General features: G+C 38.9%; 1 protein-coding gene across 6 annotated transcripts in view; it reads left to right on the forward strand.

The window, feature by feature from the left end:
• LOC126483954 (2',5'-phosphodiesterase 12-like) overlaps positions 1-23,230 on the forward strand; it is a 171,292-nt gene that overhangs the window by 95,961 nt on the left and 52,101 nt on the right. For all 6 annotated transcript variants that reach the window (XR_007587794.1, XM_050107244.1, XM_050107243.1 and 3 more), the window contains 2 exons: positions 3,350-3,505; positions 19,744-19,864. Coding sequence is in view for 5 of the 6 variants with exons in the window: in XM_050107244.1 (XP_049963201.1) it covers positions 3,350-3,505; positions 19,744-19,864 (277 nt within the window). In the remaining variant the exon portion in view is untranslated. The remainder of the gene's footprint in view (positions 1-3,349; positions 3,506-19,743; positions 19,865-23,230) is intronic.

Here is a 23,230-nt window from a genome sequence, read left to right on the forward strand (position 1 = left end):
CTTCAGGCCACGACCACGCCACTCACTGTCGTGGCTCACGATGCTCCGACCACTCCCTCCATGTTGGACTTACACACTCGGTCGAGTGACTTCCAGCTCCAGTCATCGAGCTCTCCTTCGACCTCACCCTCTACTCCGGTCTCACGCACTCCGTCGAGTGACCACATGCTCCCCACGTCAAGCTTACCTACGATCATGCCCTTGCCGCCGGGTCCTTCATCGGTCCCTTCAACCTCTCCACCGTCGCCTGCCTCGCCCTGTTGAGGTTTCTCACGCCCCCCCAACTTGAACGTGCCCTTGCTCGAGGTGTTTGTGCCTGTCCCCCCTGCCATAATCCACAACATCTCAACAATACTGCACGATTATACATTGTTTTCGTTGTGTGTTTCTCTTCATCCAATGCTCATGACACAACCTCCACCATTCCCCGCCACCTGGTGACATGTGTTTCCCTACCGCCCGACATCGACCTGAACATGCTTCGTGTGTTTGCCACGCCCAGCGGAGACGTCATCGTTGTTGCTCCGTTCCATCCGCAAACCGCCGGCCTACCTGTCGCCGCACGACCAGCATGCCCAGTACGACGCCCGGCTCCCTTCAACGACTTCCAGGTTCGGTGGCCAAACCTTCCTTCACGACATCTACCCACACAGCTCCCCGACGACGCTGTCGAGCTGACCATGGTACGGCTCCCGCAGACCACTCTTGCCGACGCCATAGTTACCCCCCCCCCCCCCCCCCCCGGCCTCTCAAGAGTACTCAAGACATGATCCAACTGAAATATTACATTATTGTGCAATCTCTGTCAGTCTTCAAGTGGCATGCACAATTTTGTTGATGTTCCTGACATGAGCGTTGTCGGTGGATGCCGAAGAGCATCTTGAACGAGGGTCATCCTTAATTTCCATCCGGCCATTTTTATGCCATGTGAACCATTCATAACACTGAGTATGGCTTAAGCAGTCATCACTGTACACTTTCTGCGTCATTTGGTGTATCTCTGTTAAGGTTTTCTTGAATTCCGTGCAAAATTTAATGCAGATGCATTGGTCCTCTAACTCTGCCATCTTGAAATTCACAAACAATGTGACGCAACTTTCTACTCAATACAGCACTGAACAGTAACAGACATACAACAATGATACTTCCTGCAGTTACACACTATACACAGGTGTGTGCAGGGATGCCAACTGCATTTCGCTCCAACGCACCATTTACACGCACCAAAAGTTCCAGATTTAGTAGAGTTTTTTGAACAGACCTTGTACTGGAGTAATTATCACACCATATAATTTCATTTTTTTTTTATTTATTTGTCTTTTCCTTGCCATTGCTGTATGTAATTGTGGTCCATTTTTTGGAGCTACCATTTGAAAATGCCATTACAACCAAAACTGGACAGTAGCAGAAAATAAATAATAATTACAGTCAAAAGCTGAAAATATGATTTCACAATACAGTACCTGTATCATTCAACTTTGCAATGGTGCAAGAATCAAACTGGAGTAGCACTCCTGTATCTACCTTTGCAAAGAGATATTTGAAAATGAAGTTTACCACTTCTGCTTTAGCCTTGCTACATTCAATTTCAGTTCCTGTATCATCCATACCTATGTGAACTGTTATGTTGGTGCGACTGACAACCTGTGCATAGGACCAGAATTTCTTTGTGAATGGTGGGAGGTCTGTTGATAAGAATCTGCTACAGTAGTTGTTGTCATTCAGTACCTCTCTCATCTATAGCCCTATCCTTCGTATTATACCTATTCTGCACCTATGGACAAGATGGTTTTTGGAACAGGTTGTGCCTTAGAGGTTTCTTTGCAGAGACTGCATATCACAGAAGGTGCCTCCCATTAGAAACTGTTCTACTAGGTACATATCTGCCCTGTGCATGGTCAACTGTTTTGAGCTGCAGTTCCTCTATGTACTTGTGCCCGGATCTAAAGGTTTAGAGTTTTTCCATGACACTACTACCTCTTAGTCTTCTTTATTGAACATGTTTATCTTTCTGTTTGTTTTAGCTGCCATTCCTATTTTGATAACAATTTTCAGTCTCTCATAGTCACTAATGTCAGTTTCACTGCAGACATTCAGAGACTTCAGATCTGTTCTTGTCATTAGAAATATATGTTAATGAGTAGGCTTCCAAATATCTGTTCTGAGTAGTTTTCAGTGAAAGCATTTAATATTGCCTGTGAAGGTTTTCTTGATGTGTCAATGCAATAAAATTTTCATAGGTTTCTTGCCACATAAGATTGTAGTGCAAGTGTGATATTTCAGGAAGGCTACTTTCTCTTTCCATCTTCTGGTAAAGTGTCTGTCTATCCCAACCCGTCTCCTACTGTAGGTATCGGTGGTGGGCATTATGAGATTTGCGTGGCTACTGCCAATGATTATTTATTAAAGAGAGAGACTGTCATACACTGGCACTTCGCCAGGAGATGGAAAGAGTGACCTCCATTGCTTTTTATGGGCACTTCAAGCTTCGGAATTTTCTTATGAATGCTTCAGTGGTTTATCACTAGAATTTGAATAGTCTTATCTGTGAGGGGCATTTCTTTGAGTATCATACAGCTATCTTTGTCTTGACTGGATGGAGAGTAGCTTAATATGTCTGTTCATAGATTTCTTTTTATGTCTGTCATTGATGTATTAGGCTAATAGTGTAAAAAGCATACACCTAGTTTCTTTTAAAGATATTGCAATGGTGTTCCTTTCTAACACATTCCATTTGCTGTGTATAGTTCTATACACCACCACCACCATCACTACCATCACCACTTTACAGAGTAGGCTGCACAACCTGTTCCAGAAACCATCTTGTCCATAGTCATCTGACACTTCATTATCCAGTGGGCCTGTAGCTCATGACAATTCTAGGTAGACAATCTTGCTGCCTTATTTCTAAATGGTTACACTAGCTGACTTCATACTTTTTAATTTTGGTTTCCAAATAAAAAATCTGTAGCTCTTGCCTTATTTCTGTGCTTCATATTTGGTCCATCAGTGTGCAGCCTTTAACTGCCTGAGAAATTTCATCTCAACTGACATAATTTTCACTCTCTTTTTTTCAAGAGTACCCATGTCTCTTTCATATAACACTACTGAAACCACCATTATTTTATAAAGTTTCAGTTTAGTTTCCCTTGTAGTTTTATATTTCAGAGTTCTCTGAGTTGTTCTACATGTATGTTTAAATTCATGAAGTTATGAAGTGATAAATATTTTTCATTTTGATTCAAAGGATCTTAGATTGTCTATTTTTTGGTATGCTATAATTTGTTGTTTTCTGATGTGTGGTTTTAAATGAAAGGATGAAAAGATAACTTGCTTTCCTTTTTTGCAGATAGCTGTGTTGGTATCTCTTGAAGAGGAGGATAATTGTGTGATAATTGCTAACACACATTTACGCTCCTGGCCGGAACCTGATTATTTTCGTGCTCTGCAAGCTTCTGTTGCTCTTGCATATCTCCAGTCTGTTGTGGGAGATATTTCAAAGAAGGTAATTATTAGAAATGTATTTTCTCCTTTAAGTACATATGCTTAAAATACTTTTAACAGAAGTGTCCATATCCAAATGAAAAAAAGCTTTGCTTCAGAACTGATAAACAGTCTTCCTTCTCTCAAAGCACAACCAAAAACGAGCTCTGGCATTTCCAGCTTGGTGTAAGAAAATATTGATTGCCCCAAAGGATCAAGACTTGGTCCAAAATCTTTACAGTAACCACATAACCTGGGACCCATATTTCCTCATGTTCACATTTCAACATCTTCATATTTAGTGACACACAGTGCATTTGACCTTGGTAAACTTATCGTCTACAGTTTAATTGCTGGTTTTCAAAATTGATACGGATGTCATTCATTAAGTGAAATGTAAACAGGCAGAAATCAGTGATCAGTGATGGGATCACAGCTGCTGGAGAGAAGTAAAAATTACTCCCAACTCTGGCTGAAAGACAGTGTGCAATGCAGGGATTAATTTTGATTCAGCTAAGATTTCTTCCATATTCTTAAAGTTCTACAATAATAATTTCACTTGATACAGGATTCTGAGTGACTTCCTATTCTTTGCTGTATCTTCTGCCCGTTTCCTGTCTTCTCCCTTTTCTACAAATTGCCAGGAAAATAATGTTCTAATTAGTTTCAGAAATCCCTGCCTTTTCCACTTTTGTTGCTGGGATTTCACCTGCTGTCATTTATATGCAGAGGACACTTGTTTTCAGACATAATGAGATTTCTTGAACAGAATTTCCTGCTCAGTGCCAACCAGCATAATTTTCGAAAACATTGATCATGTGAATCCCAACTCTCACTTTTCTCACATGACATACTGAAAGCTTTGGACCAAGGCAAGCAGGTAGATGCAGTGTTTCTTGATTTTCCGAAAAGCATTTGAATTAGTACTGCACCTAGACTTATTGTTAAAAGTATGATCATGTGGGGTATCAAGAGAAATTTGTGATTGGATTGAGGGCTTTTTGGTAGGGAGGACGCAGCATGTTATCTTGGATGGAGAGTCATCATCAGATGTAGAAGTAACCTCGGGTGTGCCCTTGGGAAGTGTGTTGTGACCCTTTCTATTCATGTTGTATATTGATGACCTTGCAGACAATATTAACTGTAAAATCAGGCGTTTCGCAGATGATGCAGCTATCTGTAATGAAGTACTAACTGAAAGAATGTGCATAAATATTCTTTCAGGTCTTGATAAGATTTCAATGTGTTGCAGAGATTGGCAACTTGTTCTAAATGTTAAGAAATGTAAATTTTTTAGCACTTCACAAAATGAAAAAACGTAATATCCTATGACTATAATATCAGTGAGCCACTGTTGGAATTGGCAAACTCCTATAAATACCTGAGTGTGTTACTTTGTAGGGATATAAAATGGAATAATCACACATAGGTTCAGTTGTGGATAAAGCAGGTGGTAGACTTCGGTTCATTGGTAGAATACTGGGAAAGTGCAGTCAGTCTACAAAAGAGATGCTTACAAATCACTCTTGCAAACCATCCTAGAATATTGCTCAAGTGTGTGGGACCCGTACCAGAAAGGACTAATGGAGATATTGAACATATACAGAGAAGGGCAGCATGAATGGTCACAAGTGTTTTTAATCCATAGGAAGGTGTCACAGAGATATTGATAGAACTGAAATGGCAGACTCTTAAAGACAGATGTTAACTATTTCGAGAAAGTCTATTAACAGTCATTCAAGAACCAGCTTTAAATGGTTACTCTAAAGTATACCACAACACCCTATGTATCACTCACACAGGGATCATGAGGATAAGATTAGAATAATTACTGCACACAAAGTCATTAAGATAATGATTCTTCCCATGGTTCATATGTGAATGGAACAGGATGAGACCCTAATAACCAGTACAGTAGGATGCACCCTCTGCCGTGCACATAACGGTGGTTTGCAGAGTATTAATGTGGGTTCTGAAACTTCCTGGCAGATTAAAACTGTGTGCCTGACCGAGACTCGAACTCGGGACCTTTTCCTTTCGCGGGCAAGTGCTCTGCATGGTTCGCAGGAGAGCTTCTGTAAAGTTTGGAAGGTAGGAGATGAGATACTGGCAGAAGTAGAGCTGTGAGGACCGGGCGTGAGTCGTGCTTTGGTAGCTCAGATGGTAGAGCACTTGCCCGTGAAAGGCAAAGGTCCCGAGTTCGAATCTTGGTCGGGCACACAGTTTTAATCTGCCAGGAAGTTTCATATCAGCGCATACTCCACTGCAGAGTGAAAATCTCATTCTGGAAATGTGGGTTCTGTTGCAAGGTGACCTTGTTCACTGGGCGTTTATCGCACAATACACACCAGAGCTCCAAAAGTGTCTTGATGTAGCAGGCAGTATTTATGGTTTGTCTTGGTTCAAGAAAATCAATCAGAATGCAACCTTGTGCATTCCTGCATCCCAGAAGACAGTGCCCATAACTTTTTTGACAGGCAGCATAGTCTTTGGTTTCTTCTTTGGTGCTGAATCTAAGCAGTGCCATTTCATACTCTGGCATTTGTTTCAGTCTCATAATGATGAAACCTGCTTTCATTGCCTTCACAATACTCAGCAAAAATTCATTAACTTAATTTTGTAATATATGAAGAAGGTGTTGAGTGATGGTTTTGTTGAAGTTTGTTTTCTTCGCTTAATAAGTATGGGCCCCAGTGGGCACAAACTTTTTGATAACATAAGCCTTGAATCATTTCTGGCACTGCTCTGTGTCCTACTGCAATTTCTGCAGCGATTTCTTTCACTGTGACATGCCTGTCTTCTCAAATGACCTCACATCTCTTTTCTTGTTGCATTCCATGGAGGCAGTTAGAGGTCAACTGCTACAAAACCATCTTGGACGCTCATGTTGCATCTTTTAAATGTGTAACCCATCTCCTAACACTGTTGGTGGCCATGCAGACATCTCCAGGCATTCTGAAGTTTGAGGTGAATTTCAGCAGCACATTTTCCCTGTTTAACAAGGCATTCAGTGAGAGCACTTTGTGAAAATGAAACATTGATCTACATCTACACTCACACACATACTCCATAAGCCACTGTACGGTGCATTGTGGAGGGAACTACATACCATTACTAGCCATTTCCTCTCCTATTCCACTCACAGATAGAGCAAGGAAAAATGACAGTCTATAAGCCTCCATATGAGCCCTAATTTCTCACATTGTATCTTCATGGTCCTTGCATGAAATGTGTGGTGCAGCAGTAGAATCGATCTGCAGTCAGCCTCAAATGCCACTTGTCTAAATATCCACAATAGTGCCCAAAAAAGAGTGTCACATTCTCTCCAGGGATTCCCATTTGACTATTGCCATAGTAGTTACATGCTGATCGACCAAACTGAATTACTTCGATATCTTCCTTTAATCTGATCCAATGGGGATCTCAAACACTGGAGCAGTACTCAAGGTGGGTCATACTAAAGTTCTATGCACTGTGTCTGTTATGGATGAGCTACACTTTTCCAATCCTCCCAATAGAATAAAGTGGAGCATTTGCCTTCTCTACTACTAACCTGGCAAGCTCATTCTGTTTCATATTGCTTCACACTGTTACACCTAGTTATTTAACTGATGTGACTGTATCGAGCAGCGCACTAGTAATGATGTATTCGAACATTAGAAGATTGTTTCTACTACTCCATGTAAACTTAAAGTTTTCTACATTTAGAGGAAGCTGCCATTCATTGGACCAATTAGAAATTCTGTCTAAGTCGTCTTGTATCCTCCTACTGTCACACACTAGCAACATCTTCCTGTAAACCACAGCCGCATCAGCAAACAGCCACAGATTGCCGCTTACCCTGTCCACCAGATCATTTATGTATATAGAAAATGACAGCCATAAATTGCTGTTCACCCTGTCTGTGAAATCATTTATGTATATAGAGAATAAGAGCTGTCCTGTCACACTTCCCTGATGATACTCTGATGAACACTTGCCACTGAGGACAACATACTAAGTTCTATTAGTTAAAAAGCCTTCAAGCCACTCACATATCGGGGAACCTAATCCGTGTGCTCAGTCCTTCAACAGACTGCAGTGAGTCACTGTGCTGGGTGCTTTCCGGAAATCTTGGAATATGGAATCCGTCTGTTGCCCACTATCCATGATGTCAGCCATTTTGGAAAGCACTGCCTGTGGTGACATTATAGTCACTGATGACATCACAATCACAATATGGCATCATATGGTGCAAAGTCTGTAGATTATGATCCCACAGTCATTTATGTTACACTGTTGGAATTGGGATTTTAAAAATGGGTTGCCCACAACTTTCAATATTGACCTTGTATTTAACCACTTACAAGATGTTACAACTTTCAGTAATTATGTTTATGTGCCCCTTTAAAATTACAAATTTTTTCAGTGTATAACATTTTCAAATTCATGGCACTATTGCTACAAACATGGATGCTACATGTCCTCTTAAGAGCTGAGTCAGCATCATTTAATTCAGTTACATGTGTTCAGTGTCTTATTTTCAGGCTGCCACCATATACTGAGCTACCAGAGCAGCACGCCTTGCAAACATAATCATAAAATCTGCTGTTCTGTATAAATTCCCCAACATATTAACTCAAGAAATTATTAATCTGTTAATAGTTACATGGACAGTTTTTGAATTACTTGCTAGCAGCCCTGTTTCATTAGGTGCCAATTTAACTCTTTGTTAACTTGCACACAAGATTGCGGCCCATCTCCGCTATTGTGTTAAGTTTGTCTATCAAACCATGTGTAACAAATGGGGTTGTTGCCATAGAAATTTGAAAGAGGGGTTGTTCTGTGTAGACTGTAAGTTATGGTTTCCTTGGGGTGAATGCAGCAGCAAGGAAACGAGGGTAGAAAATGAGGCTCTTCCATGCCAGTGTAGGTTATGTAGAAAGGACAAAAAAAACGCTGAACAGGAGGCAAAAATTTGTGCCCTTAAAGCTGAATTAGATAACGCGAACTTGGAATTACGTAGTTTAAGGGAGGAAAAAGAAACGGGGAAGTTGGAAAAGGTAGCAAGCAAAGGGCAAAAAAGGGAAACACTTGAAAAAACTCCAGAAATTCAAATAGTAAATCAGTTTGGCTTGCTATCTGAAGTGGAGGAAGGGCCTCAACCAGATGTAGTTGAAAGTAGGTTGAAGCAAAATATTAGCTTAAATAAAAAAGACAGCTTGAGATCAAACCAGAATAGGAAAAAAAGAATTCTGCTTATAGGCAGCAGTCATGGGAGGGGTGTGGGCCAGCAGCTTCAGGAGAAATTAGGTGCAGGGTACCAGCTCACAAGTTTTGTGAAACCAAGTGCTAGCCTCAGCCAGGTGACAGAAAACTTAGGTCAGCTGTGCAGGAACTTTGAGAAGGAAGATCAGGTAATTATAGTTGGCAGAGCAGGAAACAGCCTGCATATGAATCCAAGATACAGTATTAGGAATGACCTGGATAAAATAGGAGCAGAAACTGGGCACACAAATGTGGGTTTCGTGGAGGTCTTTCAGCGCCATGATCAGCCCTGGGTAAAAACTGCTGTAAGGCATGTTAACACGGAGCTGAACAGGATGCACCAGACACTGGCAAAATGTCACGTAAGTGTTGTTCCAGTTAATGCTATTGGTAGGTGGAGATACACTGCACATGACCTGCACCTGAATATGAAGGGGAAGAATAAGTAGCCTTCTCTGTTAGCAGAAACTGTTAGGCGGGCCACGATCACACAAGGGGTGATCCCTGTGGTTAATGGATCCAGGCAGACAGGTTTTTTAGGTTAAAGCCAAAGTCCAGACAGACAACAATCATTATAAATAGAATAAAAGAAACTTCATGTACAGTAAATACGGGCAAAGCTAAGGGCAGTATCAACTTACTTCATCAAAATATCAGGGGAATAAAAAATAAAATAGATGAGCTATTAGTGCATTTGGATGATCTCAAAAATAAAAATGAGATTGTTATGCTCTGTCTGTCTGAACACCATGTAACTGTGGGGATGGATAGTGTCAGCATAAATGGGTATAATTTAGCATCTTACACATGTAGATCTAGGATGGATAAAGAAGGAGTTTCCATTTTCATAAAACAAGGGTATAAATACAAAACTGTAGAAGCAAGCAAATTTTGTGTTGATCAGCAGTTTGAGGTTTGTGCATGTGAACTTCTGCTAGATAATGTAATATTGATATTAACAACAGTGTACAGGTCCTCATTAGGAGACTGGGAGGTATTCTTTAAAAAGTTTGACTCCTTATTATGCTGTATGTCAGACAAAAAGAAGTAGTTATTAATCTGTGGTGATTTCAGTGTAAACTTTCTAAGTAATTCTGATAGGAAAAGTGAACTGGAAGTGTTATTAACTACATATAACTTAGAATCAGTGGTCAATTTCCCTACAGATATAGCTCAAGACAGTAGCACTCTAATAGATAATGTATTTGTACAGAAAGAGGATGTAAAACAAACACATAATTTTCCTGTGGTAAATCGTACATGATGCACAACTGATTAACTTACAAAACCTAACAGGGTGTACAGTTCAGAGACCATTAAGTAAAAGTGTGAGGTTGCTCAACCCATTATCTATGGAGCACTTCACAGAAAGTTTAAGAAATGTTAATTGGGGAAATGTATATAATGAGCCAAATGCTAACGATAAAAGCAACACATTTCTTGATAAATTTATATCCCTTATTGAGCATTGTTTCCCAAAGAAAATTACTAAATGGAACACCACACACTTTTCAAAGAAACCTTGGATTACTACAGGTATTAAAGTGTCTTCAGAAAGAAAGAGAAAACTGTATGAGACAGCAAGAACTAGTAAAGATCCAGAAGTAGTTTCACACTATAAAAATTATGGTAACACACTGAGAAAAGTTGTAAGGAAATCAAGAAATATGTATGATAGAGAAGAAATTAACAACTCTGGCAATAAAATCAAATCAGTATGGTATGTTGTTAGAAGGGAGACAGGAAAAGTAACCACTGGGGCAGGTAGTATTACCATTAAAGAGAATGAGACCATCCTAAACAACAGTACACAAGTAGCTAACGTATTTAACAACCATTTCTTAAGTGTAGGAGAAAAAATTGGTGACACAACAGAAAAAGCCAGGCAGTACATGGAAGAGTCAGTTTTGAAAAATTTTAGTCAGATTAAGTTTCACCTAACAACCTCTTGTGAAATAAGTAAAATTATTAAATCTTTGAAAAATAAATGTTCTGTTGGAGTAGATGACACCCCTAATGAGATATTAAAAGAATGTGGAACAATTACAGTTGATGTTCTGAGTCACATATGTAATGCATCTCTAACTCAATGTAGTTTCCCAGACAGGTTAAAATATGACATTGTCTGCTCTCTACAAAAAGGGGGACACCACAGATGTCAATAATTATTGTATCCTTGTTTACAGCATTTTCAAAAATCTTTGAGAAAATAATGTACTCAAGAGTGGTTAGCCATCTCAACAGTAATGGGATACTTAGTAAATCACAGTTTGGATTTCAGAAATGCTGTTCCACTGAGACAGCAATATACAATTACACTGTCCACACAATAGAGTCTTTAAATAGTAAAATGTGACCGATAGGAATTTTCTGTGACTTGTCCAAAGCATTTGATTGTGTGAACCAGGACATTATGTTACAGAAATTATAATTCTGTGGTATAAATGGAATAGCGTATGAGTGGTTTAAGCCATATCTACAGAACAGGATACAAAAAGTTTCTTTTATGGGTCAAGTGATTTAAATAAGTTACAAAGACAACGTCTGTATTCAATTTTCATGAAACTCAAGAAGACCTTTATAGAAGCATACCAAATGATGCAAGAAGTCTATGGTCATGAGTACTTAAGCCGTCCTCAGTGTTATGACTGTTATGACTGATTCAAATGGTTTAAAAATGGCCAGACAGAAGTTAAAGATCACCCTTGTTTAGGACGCCCTTCGATGTCTACCAACAATGCTCATGTTAGGGATGTCAATGAAATTGTACGTGTCAATTGAAGACTGACTGTCCAAGAGATTGCAGAAGAATATAATATTTCAGTTGGATCATGTCGTGAAATCCTGACACGGCATCTTGGAATGCATCGTGTTGCCACCAAGTTCGTCCCACTGCTCAAGAGTCAAGAGCAGATAGACCTTAATCTCACTGTCTGTGAAGAGCTTTTGGATTGTGCAAATGTGAATGAGGAATGAGATGTTCCTTAAGAGAATCATAAATGGTGATGAGTGATGAGACATGCGTCTACGATTATGATGTTGAGACCAAGGTTCGGTCTTTGCAATGGGTCGGGAAAGGTTGTCAGAGAGGGGGGGAAAAAAAAGTGTCAGGTCAGCTCAAATGTCAATGCCACACTGATAGTTTTGTTTGACTTTGAAGGATTAGTTCATCATGAGTTCGTGCCACAGGGACAGACTGTTAATCAATGGTAGTAGTGGGATGTGTTGTGACACCTGTGAGAAAATGCGAAAAGGAAATGGCCTGAAAAGTGGTGAGACAATTCATGGCTCTTGGATCATGATAACACACTTGCACGCCCACACACGCACACACACACACACACACACACACACACACACACACACACATTCATCCCAGTTGGTGCGTGGCAATTGCACGAAAAATGAAATCACTGTGCTGCCTCGTCCTCCATACTCTCTGGACTTGGCCCCTGTGGACTTTCCTTTATTTCCAAAGTTGAAGACCTCGTTGAAAGGATGAAGATTTGTGACCACATACGAGATAAAAGAAAATTCGCAGACGGCACTTTGTGTGATCCAAAAAGAGGCATACCAAGACTGCTCCTGAGAGCGGAAAAGGCATTGGGAGCAGAGTATCAATTGAGGAGGAGAGTATTTTGAAGGAGACCATGTGCAATAAGCAAAAGGTAAGTGTAGAAAAAATTTGTGGACAAAGTTGTAGAATTTTAATGTCGGAAATCAGCAAGCTGGAGCATGAGGACCAAATGAACGCATCTCCAGGGCCACACATATGGACTAACAACACTGGAAATCATAAATAACAACAAACTATGATTTAACATCATAGTATTTATGCTACAAAAGTTGTTTTGAAGCTGAAAAAGAAGAGAAAAACGTGACAAAGTGTAATATAGTAACATATTGTAACTACTACATAATACATTTATTATGTGTATAAAATAGGCATGTATTACAGGCCACTGAAGATGCTTCACAAATAAAAGAAGCAAAACACATATGACGAAAAGCAAACTGCCTTTCATTTAGTTGCATAGACAGAACACACCTCCATGAAGAATGTATTAAGTTGCAAATAACTTCTTAAGCATGGAAGGTAGACTGACTATCTGCATCTGAGTTGTCTAAGCAGGCTTCCTCATCCTTTTCTAATTATTTGTGGGATTCTGGCTATTATGCTTAATTTTTGTGCTTGTATATAATTTACAGTAGAAATGTTGAAGGACCCAAAATGTCCAACTTTTTCTGTTAATCGAGTAGCACAATTATTCATACACGAGTAGACTTCAGAGCTAAGACATCTGTTTGTTGGAACGGTTATTTGAAGTTTATCAAATAACTGTGTGTGCACAATCACAGTAAATTGTTCCTAAGAAATTTCAGTCAAAACTTAAGAAAGTTTGCCAAATAGTTATAACTTACAAGAGTTAGAAAAGAAAAATTGATTATAATAGACATCCAACAGTTGTACAAATCAGATTATGTAGTGAAAAGTGCAAATATTTGCACGAAATATTTAACCACTGCTTTAAGTAGGCATTTCAAATGAGAAAAATTTTAAGATGACAATTAGCAGAAACTTAAATTTCCTCCAAAAAGATCAAATGAATGAAAGATATGAAGGTTCTATACATGCTGTTCAGGGTCACCAAACTTAAGTACTCTCTAATAACATACAAAACCTGCTGAAAAATTTATAGGGAATATAAAAAAAAATCAACAAGCAAAGTAATACGCTGATGCAATAAATGAATCCAATAGTGTTATGGGAACAACCTGAAGTGTAGTAAATAACAAATGTGAGAAAAAACAATATGCAGGTTCCAGTAATGTAGAAATAAGAGAACATGGGATGTTGCTGAGTAAGCCAAAGTGAGACTTAAGTGGAACATTTAAGTAAGGCCTGCAGAGAAGAAATGAATTAATAAAATCACTAACTCATTTAATAACGAGTTCAATTTTTTGCATTGTAATCAACACATAGCTTTCAATCAGTACAACACTGGTTATAGCCATTATGCAAAACTATGATATTCAGGTAGGATTATTTTTGGTGACAAGAATGTTGCTTCTGACAAATTGTAGGAAAAGAAAAATATTTGTTTGAATTTTTATGGAAGCATAAAATGTTTGGAGGTAGTGTACATATACTTGAATTGCAGCCCCAGTTTTCCGTAGCATGACTCCAAAATCTTTTAAGTATGTCAATCACACTTTTTGCTCACTTCACATTGCTGTTGGGAAGAGATTCAAAAGTATTGCTGTTGGGATGAGATTAAGAAGTATGACAATAATCACTGAAGAGCAACACAGCCTGAAGAAAGGATTGCATAGACACTGCAGTTCTTAATGACTAGAGGTAGTTACTTTAATAATTAAGATAACAACAATTATTATTAGACCCTATCAGATCACCCATAACTATTAAGTTTCAATCTTTGAAGCTTCCAAGCAACTAATTATTTCTTTGTTGATTCTTTTTCTTTCTTCATCCACTTTTTTCCTGGTCTGGTAGTGACTTCATTCTCTGTCAGTACTTCCCATTTGCTAATAATTTTTTTGTCTGCGTAAGTTTCTGTCAAAAATGTCTGATGGAGTTGCATGAACCTTTCCTAAATTCTTTCTGGCCTTCTGGTTCCAGGGTACAGTTTTGAATTTTTCTATTTATGTCACAATTTTGTGAGTGGGTGGTGTTGTTGGAAATGCCCATAAAATTTCAGTCTTGTTTTTATTACGTCTGCCGCAAGATTTGGAAGTTTTTTAATTGTTTTTCAAGGTTGTGGTCTGTATCCATCTTCTTTTCTTATGGCACTGAGCATCTTAAAATTTTTAATTCTTCTTTTAGGATATCTTTCAGGCAACCCTTTCTGTCGAGTATAAGCAGTGCACTAGCATACAGGACTTCAGACTTGATGACTATGTTATAGTGCTCATTCTTTATGTGTATGAACAAACATCTTTTGTTATGGATTTTACTGTACTTTTTCTGAGTTTTTGCATCTTAATTTTCTGTGCCATTTTCTCTCCCCCTGTAGTTTCAAGGATTTTGCCTAAGTGCTTGAAGTATGGCATTCTCTCAATGTGACCATATTTTGTGATATGTTTTTGTGTAGGATGCTATGAGCACATGTTCTTGGTCTTTTGGAAGGCTATTTGGAGGCCAGTAGTAGTAGTTGTTATTGTTGCTGTGTGAATTTCTCAGTGCAGTAATAATTCAAATCAGAAATTCCAAGTATCCATTTACTGTTTATGTCCATGACCTGTATCTTCCATATGAAACAGACTTCAGTCAGATTTCTTGGCCCACTTTTTGTTTTAATTAACCTGTGCACCTATGCATTAGCACATTTTCCTTGGTGTATTTCATTACAAAATATTTGGAAATGGATCCAATGCACAGTAAAGGACTTTTGTAGTCAGCTTATATTCTTCTGTCAGCTTTTCTCCATTGTATTGCCTAAGTTTCTTCATATTCTCGTACCAGAAATAGAAGAAACCCTGCTATTGACATATCTCATCCAGTTACCATCCAATGAAGAGTATGAGAAACTAAGACACAGAAGTTCAGAATGTTCAAAATGAACTTTTTTTACCATTCCACAGTCATATTCACTCATCAAACTGAACTCAGTAGCCTGTCAAAGCGTTCAACAGCATAACCCATCCACACATGAGTTTTAATCAATAAAATGCTGTTTGTTGTTTGTTTTCTTAACCAGTGTTTTGTCTTTCAGTCTTTTCTTCATCTTGAGCATGTCTGTGGTGTTGCAGGCAGTAAATATCTGTGCTTTCTTGCATTATTCAGCTTAGTAAACAGTTTATGTAGATTGGGTTTCTCTTCAGTTCAGTTCCTTCTGCAGTTGAGAAGTGTTGCATCTGTTTCTATAAACCTGTAGTTGTTCAGTATGTACAAAGCCTGAAACGCATATATGGGCTTGTATGCCAGTTGTTGATAAAAGAAAACTTTCTGTTTGTGTGAAATGAATTGTTTAAAAGATAAAAAGCCTTTCAACTGTTATAAGCCTGCCTTAATCAAAAGTTTTTGTTATTGATAAAAAACATTACGGGACACCTTAAGAGCTTTACAAACAATTTTCCCAATTTGAATAAAATTTCTCTTCTGGTACAGGCAAGCACTGCCAATGAAGTAAAGCGTTCTCAAAAGGAACAAGTTGTCAGAGCATAATTTTTTGAAAACTGAACTGTTCAAAAATACATCTCTGGACAGGCCATGGAATAACAGCAATTAAGTAATAAAGTTTGTTAGATCGCATACTTCCCGCTTTGCCTATCAAGAATTCAAATTATTGCATATTTGCCATTGTGTGTGAATAAAATTCTGATTTCTCAATGGGGCATAGGCACACATCATCATAACATTGAAAAATTTTGCCCAACTCTAAAAGAACACAATCTGTTGCTGATTGCTTTGAAAGTAATTATATTTACCTTCAAACAATGGAAAATCCAGGATGGAATGTAACAATACGAAAGAAGGAAAGTTGCTACTCACCATATAGCGGAGATGCTGAGCCGTGATAGACACAATAAAAAGATTCACACAATCATAGCTTTCAGCCATTAAGGCCTTTGTCAGCAGTAGACACACATACTCACACACACACACACACACACACACACACACACACACACACACGCGTGCAAGCGCAACTTGCACACACATCTGCAGTCTCAGAGAGCAGTGTAGTTTCAGCTCTCTGGGACTGCAGATGTGTGTGCAAGTTGCGCTTGCGTGCGTGCGTGCGTGTGTGTGTGTGTGTGTGTGTGTCTACTGCTGACAAAGGCCTTAATGGGCAAAAGCTATGATTGTGTGAATCTTTTTATTGTGCCTATCACAGCTCAGCATCTTCGCTATATTTACCTTCATTGAGTTATGTATAATGCTCAGTGTACCGATGATGTGTGCCTATGCCCCTACGGAGGAATCAGATGAAGATGAGAAGGATGCATTTTCCTCAAAACTGAAGGAGGAAATTAGCAAAGTTCAAAGGCATGATACAAAAATGATCAGTGGAGATCTGAATGCGAAAACAGGTAAAGAAGAAGTGTATAGAAACATAATAGGAAAAGACAGCTTACATGAAGTCAGTAGTGATAATGGACTGAGACTAACATACTTTGCCAATGGCAAGAAGTTGATAAAAAAACGCACATAGCATCCAAGAACAGATATTAAGAAGTGCACATGGTCATCAACAGATGGTTACAAGAAACCAGATATACATGTAATTATAGATAAATGGCATGCGTCAGACATTATGAAAATCGTTAGCTGTAGAGGGGCAGACAAAGACACAGATCATTACTTGGTGCGGATCAGATATAGACAGAAGATAGATATGGTGAGAAACAAAACAAGTAGGGGAAAAGTGAAACATGATATAGAAAGTCACCAAATGAAAAAAAAGGTAGGGAGAATACAAGAAGAAATTAGAAGAGATTATCAAGATAAGAAGAGCACATGGAAGGAAGGGGACGTGGAAACTAAATGGTGGGCTACTGAAAACAGCTGTTAGTGTGGCCTCAGAAAAAGCACTGAGAAGGGCAGTGAAGTGGTTTGATGAGGATTGCTCACTTTTTTGATGAGGAATGTTCACTGGTAATCCAAGAGAAATGAAGTGAGACAAAGAATGCTGCAAAGGTAAACAGTACCGGCGGAGGAAGAGGAGAAGAGCAGATAAGTTATGTAGGATGAAGAAAAGGCAGTATGAAAGGAGGAAGGCAGTGCAGTTGGATAAAATAAGGGATAATAATGAGATACAAAAGTTCTATGAAAGGTCTAGAGAAATGAAGAGTGGATTCCAACCAAGAACAGTCTTCTACCAGAACAAATACGGAAACCTAATTGGAGATAAAATCAAAGCTTTGGGAAGATGGCAGGGGTATTTTGCTGAGTTACTTGGTAGAAAGGGGTGAGGAAACTAGAAAGGAAACAAAGGAGGAGGAAGAGGAACTGAAGTTGGAGTTGAAATTAGAATCAGAAGTGGAGGAGCAGGAAGTCAAACCACCAGACGTAGAAGAAGTGAAGAATGTAATTAAAAGCTTAAAGAATAATGAAGCAGCTGAAGAAGATGGCATAGAGGCTGAATTATTAAAATTTAGGTGAAAGAAGATGGAAACAGCTGTTAATGATTTAATAAAGGAACTATGGATAAAGGAAGAAATTCCTAAGCATTGGAGCATGGAAATAATCTGCCCATTATGTAAAAAAGATTATAAGGCAGAGTGCACCAATTACCATGGTATTACTCTTTACCAGGTGTGAAAACATACTGGGGGATTCTCAGGCTAGATTTAGGAGACATAGATCCATAATAGACCAGATTTTTTGAGACAAGTGTTAGAGAAATTCTTTGAATATGGCAAGCAACTGCATCAGTTGTACATTAATTTTAAGCAAGCATATAAGAGCCTAGACAAGAATAAGATTCTCCACAGCGTGAAGCCTTTTAAAATCCTGCTAAAGTTGGTAGATTGGCCAAAATTTCCATGAAAGCAACAATATGCAAGGTCGGGATAGAGCAAGATTTGTCAGGAGAGTTCCACGTGGGGAGGGGGCTCCAGCAGGAGACGTGATCAGTGTGGTACTCTTTAACTGAGAACGAGAGACGGCAAATGTCAACAAACCGAGGAGGAACAATATTTAACTTGGCTGTACCATGTGGTGGCATATGCTGTGATGACGAACCATTAATTGCAAGGAAAGGATGATTAAGCAGCATTGGAAGGAGCAGTACAGAATTTAGGACTCTGAAGTTAATATAAGTAAAAACAAGTATATGATAATGGGAGATCCTGGTGGTGATAGAGGAGAGACTTTAATGGAAATAAATGGGAAAGAGTACCAAAGATCTATAGTAATGTATGGATGGGAAGGCTCGGTGATGACCACAAAAGAGGATGGTTGGTTTTTGAGATGGCAAAGGAAGATTTTGAGAAAGATATTTGGGGTGGTAAAAGAGGAAGGAAGCTGGAGAATAAGGACAATTGCAGAAGTACAGATGTGTTTTGGACAAATGAATATTGCAGTGAAAATCAAGCGAGGAAGATTAACCTGGGTTGGACGTGTTCACAGAATGCCAGAAATTCAAAGTTTTGAGGAAGTGTTTATAGAAAAACCCAAAGGAAGACGGAGAAGAAGAAGAAGACCCTGGAAAAGGTGGGCTGGAGATATGGAGGAGGATCCCAAAGCAATAGGAGTCAGGAACTGCAGAAGGAAAGTGATGGACAGAGAAGAATGGAGGCAAGTGACAAACAGGCTGAGGTTTTACAAGGACTGTACCACTGACCAATAACTAAGTAAGTAAGCATGAATAAAATTAAATTCTTTTACTATAAATATTGTAAAGTCTTGTATTGGGTATATCATGAAAGATGACCATTACCTTGTTGACACTTGTGTACTGAAGTCAAATTGTCAAATGGATGCATAGGTAGGTGAAAATTGCTTTTTCCTCAGCCTGATGTGAGAATAAAGCACACTACTTTCCCAAGAATGTCACCATCTCTTTCTGGCTCTTTGTAATGTGAAGAAATATGAACTAAATCTGTTATAGGACTAATAGAATGGTGTAGTATACTTGCTGACGTCCACAGTACAGGACAGTTACTTCAAAATTCTGTAGAAGAGTCATCACAAATTTTAATAAAAAAAACAGCAACTGTTCATAGACATTCCAACCAAACAATATAAACTCTGAAGAGCTACAGGATGAATGTGGCAGGTATGGCTGTGCATGTTAAGATGTCAACAGCACGCAGGTACGAGTGGCACCTCTAAACACTAGAAACAAAAAATTACATAACACTCAGAGACCAAGCAGGATTACTTAGTACTGTAAGAGAGGCAGGCTAGCACACATTAAGACATCAACAGCCCTAGAGAAAGGTATGGCACTGCATTTTAACATATCAGCAGCAGTCAAAGGATCAGTATTATTAATAAAGTTATTTTTATTAATAACAGAACTGTTTTCATTCCTCTTTTGACAGATGCCAGAAAAGAAAATTGCTACAATTTTGTGTGGGGATTTCAACAGCACACCTGACAGCTGTGTGTATGAACTGATGGTTAACCAGTCTATAGCGGAAAATCATCCTTGCTGGTCAGAAGGTAAACATCATTCATTCGTGTCATGAATACCAGTCATGGGTATCAAATATTTGGATGAATGCTGATTTGTAATTTGTGTGTGTGTGTGTGTGTGTGTGTGTGTGTGTGTGTGTGTGTACAGGATAGTGCTGTGTTTATTGTTATTGATGAAGACAGCAATGACAGTTGTTCTTTACCTCTTGATCTCTGGCACCAGTAAACTCTATTTACTCAAGAACTAGGAGAGATATGCCTCCTCTCCAAGATTAAGAAATATTTTTAAAAACTTAACTACGTTTCGTGCCTGTCAATATAAAATCTAACAATGGAAAATCCATGATTGAATAACAATAACAATATGAATTAGATGATGGAAAATTTTGAATAAGGAATAGGATATATTGCTACTTACCACATAGAGGAAGTGATGAACAGCAGACAGGCACATTTAAAGTAATTTTAAAAGTAGGCTAAGCTTTAGGACACAGTCTTTCAGATGTAGGAAAAAAAACTATCGCACACATGGTCAGTGTCATTTCCAAGCAAAAACCATAAAAAAAATGTGGAAGTATTTTGAGCAATAGGAGGTATGTATGCAGATGTGTGTTTGGTCAAATTGGGTCCTACTTTGAAAATAATCATCACTAATTGAATAAATTTGGTAAGTGCACAAATTTGCTGCATTTCCCATTCCTTTTGTGTCAGGCCACCTATACTCACTGAATTGATCAATTGTGGCAAGACTTGTCTCAAGTTAAAGGCATAGACCAAGATCGGAAGCAGTCACGCCCTTACATGGTGCAACAAATAGTACATTGATATAGTATGGAAAGTCACTGCAGAAAGTAAATAATTTAGGAATGGAGGTAACAACTCACCGAATAGATGAGGCATCGAGTCATCAACAGGCACACCAAAAAGGATGAGAACTTCACTGCCTTTTAGACAAATCCTTGAGGCGGGGGGGGGGGGGGGGGGGGGGGGGGGGGGGGGGGGAGGAGATGAGAGAGAGAGACAGAATGCTCTACATTTAGCCATCTGAATACACAATGCCAGGACTGTAGTTCTGCAGAGACTCTGTAAAGATCAGAAATGAGCTCTGTATACTTGTGTACTTACTTTATACTTGCCAGTGGGTCCTACAATGACATCTCTAAACTTGCAGTCTCCATACTCTCAGAGACTCGACTCACCCATCTCCACTGCTGCTCATTTAATTGAAAACTCATTACTTGGTCTGTTTTCGGGTATTAGTGGACTATACCAGTGTAGAAAGGAGAGCAAATACACTGGATCACTAGTATAACTGAGGACTCCACCACTGTTGCTGCATTTGCATGTAAATAAAAAAGATATTGACCAAATAGAGGAGGCACAATCAAAAAGACTTATAAGCTATAAGCTTTTCAACTAATCTCTTCTTCTTGGTGGGGGTAAGTAGGAGACATAATGGGTATGAGGAGGAGACATGGTATGGGGGGAGGTAGTTATAGTAGGTTAGGGGTGGAGGTAGATGCCGTGCTGCCGGTGGTAGTGTGCAGGGGTATGGTGCAGTCAGGATAGAGCTGTTAGGTGCAGCTTTGGGACTGATGTGCGGAGCATAGACACACATAACAGAAGAAGTACTCACACTAGCTTTCAAGCCCTTGCTCTTTTTCTAGCACAAGAACACACACAACCCCACCGACAGTATTTATGTATGTACGTAAAGGTATAGGTGTAGGCATAGGTATGAGGGTGGGTGTCCCTCTTAAGTTGTCAGTCATGTTTTCTCTGGTGTTTCAGCAGGTATTTGTAATTTCACTTTTGCAATGTAGAGCTGAAGTCAGCCCAAACAAATACTGGTCACCGTATCTTTCATGTGAAGCCCAGCATCAGTGGAAAGTGTCTATTTGTTTCTCATTACAAAAGAAAATATTTTTAAAGTGAAAACTCACATTGAATTTCGATAGAGCAGTCCCAAATTAGTCTAGAGTGATATTGTTTTATTAATATGTATTAATGGGAACATGAAACCATAATGAATAATCAGTACTACAACAGTGACTGAGTAGTGCTGCTGAGTGGCGGTAGCCGTCAACATGGGCGAGGGTGGCATGAGAGTCACTGTTGGTGTTTTATCATGTTTTATTGTTCCTGTTAATATGTACTGACAAAACAAATATTGCCCTAAACTGACTTAGGACTAGATGGGCACATAAAATTTCACTTTAAATTTAATGTAATATTTATTTATTTTTTGTAATGGGGAAACAAACCAAAGCTTTTTGTCAATGCTGGATGTCACATGAAAGACATAATGAGCAGTATTTGTTTGGGCTGACTCGAACTACACATTGCAAAAACAAAATTTCAGGTATCTACCAAAACACCAGACAAAATATCCCTTTCGAGGGACAAAACTTTTTTGAAAATTGCTGTAAATTTATTTTAATAATTAATCTATATCCAGAGAATGTCTAAGAATTGCATTTGCATGAAGCATTTTTGACATATTACTGAGTCCATGACAACAGTACTAGAAAGCAGGACATAAGGACGAAGTCTATTCTGTAAATTACTAAAATAAATTTACAGTAGTTTTTGAAAAAGACAGTGATGTTCTGTGCCCTATTTTTGTTTAATGCAGCACAGTATGTTTTCTCATAGTGGAGGTTGAATAAACAAGAGTAGAACTATTTTGTTGGCATCAGATGAGCTTTGTTAATATTTCATTTAAACTGTGGGTTATAGCATTGAACTTCACTCTTCCTCATATGAGCACATTCCTCTTATGAGCACATTTGCAATTGTATACACTATACCACTTAATATATGTCTTATGCCTTCCACAGTCTCATAAAACACAGCTTCATTAGAGGCCATCTGATCCTGACAGTCACTCATTTTTGACTTGTCAGTGCTACTTTACAATAGGAAGTTCATGCACTCAACTTCCGTTTTAAGTCTTGACTAATCTTGCACTCCAACATACTTTAGTTAGAGAGAATAAGTCGACAAGTAGGAAGAAACTGTAGTGCTGCTGTTTTCAGAGCCATCATACTCACATAATTGTATTAGGAATGCAGGAAGCTGCTATATCACTGACTTAAAAGTGGTTCCTTGATTTCTGGTGTGTGCAACCCTTAACACTAGACTCATACTCACTCTGTTTCTGATCTCTGGTACTGTGGGGTGTGGGGCTGTATCTGGTGATGAGAGGGAGAAAATAGGTGGAGAGTGGGTAGGAAGGTTGGGGAAGGGTGATTGACAGCTCAGAGGAAGACAGCATGTGTGCAAGATAGGCGTGCGGTAGGGAGAGGCACTAGATGCATGGGACAGGAATGTTACACATTGGCATTGGAGCTGGTGAGTTTGTGCAGTGCACAATGATGATGACAATGATGT

The sequence above is a fragment of the Schistocerca serialis genome, chromosome 6 (assembly GCF_023864345.2).
Source record: "Schistocerca serialis cubense isolate TAMUIC-IGC-003099 chromosome 6, iqSchSeri2.2, whole genome shotgun sequence".
NCBI lineage: Eukaryota > Metazoa > Arthropoda > Insecta > Orthoptera > Acrididae > Schistocerca > Schistocerca serialis.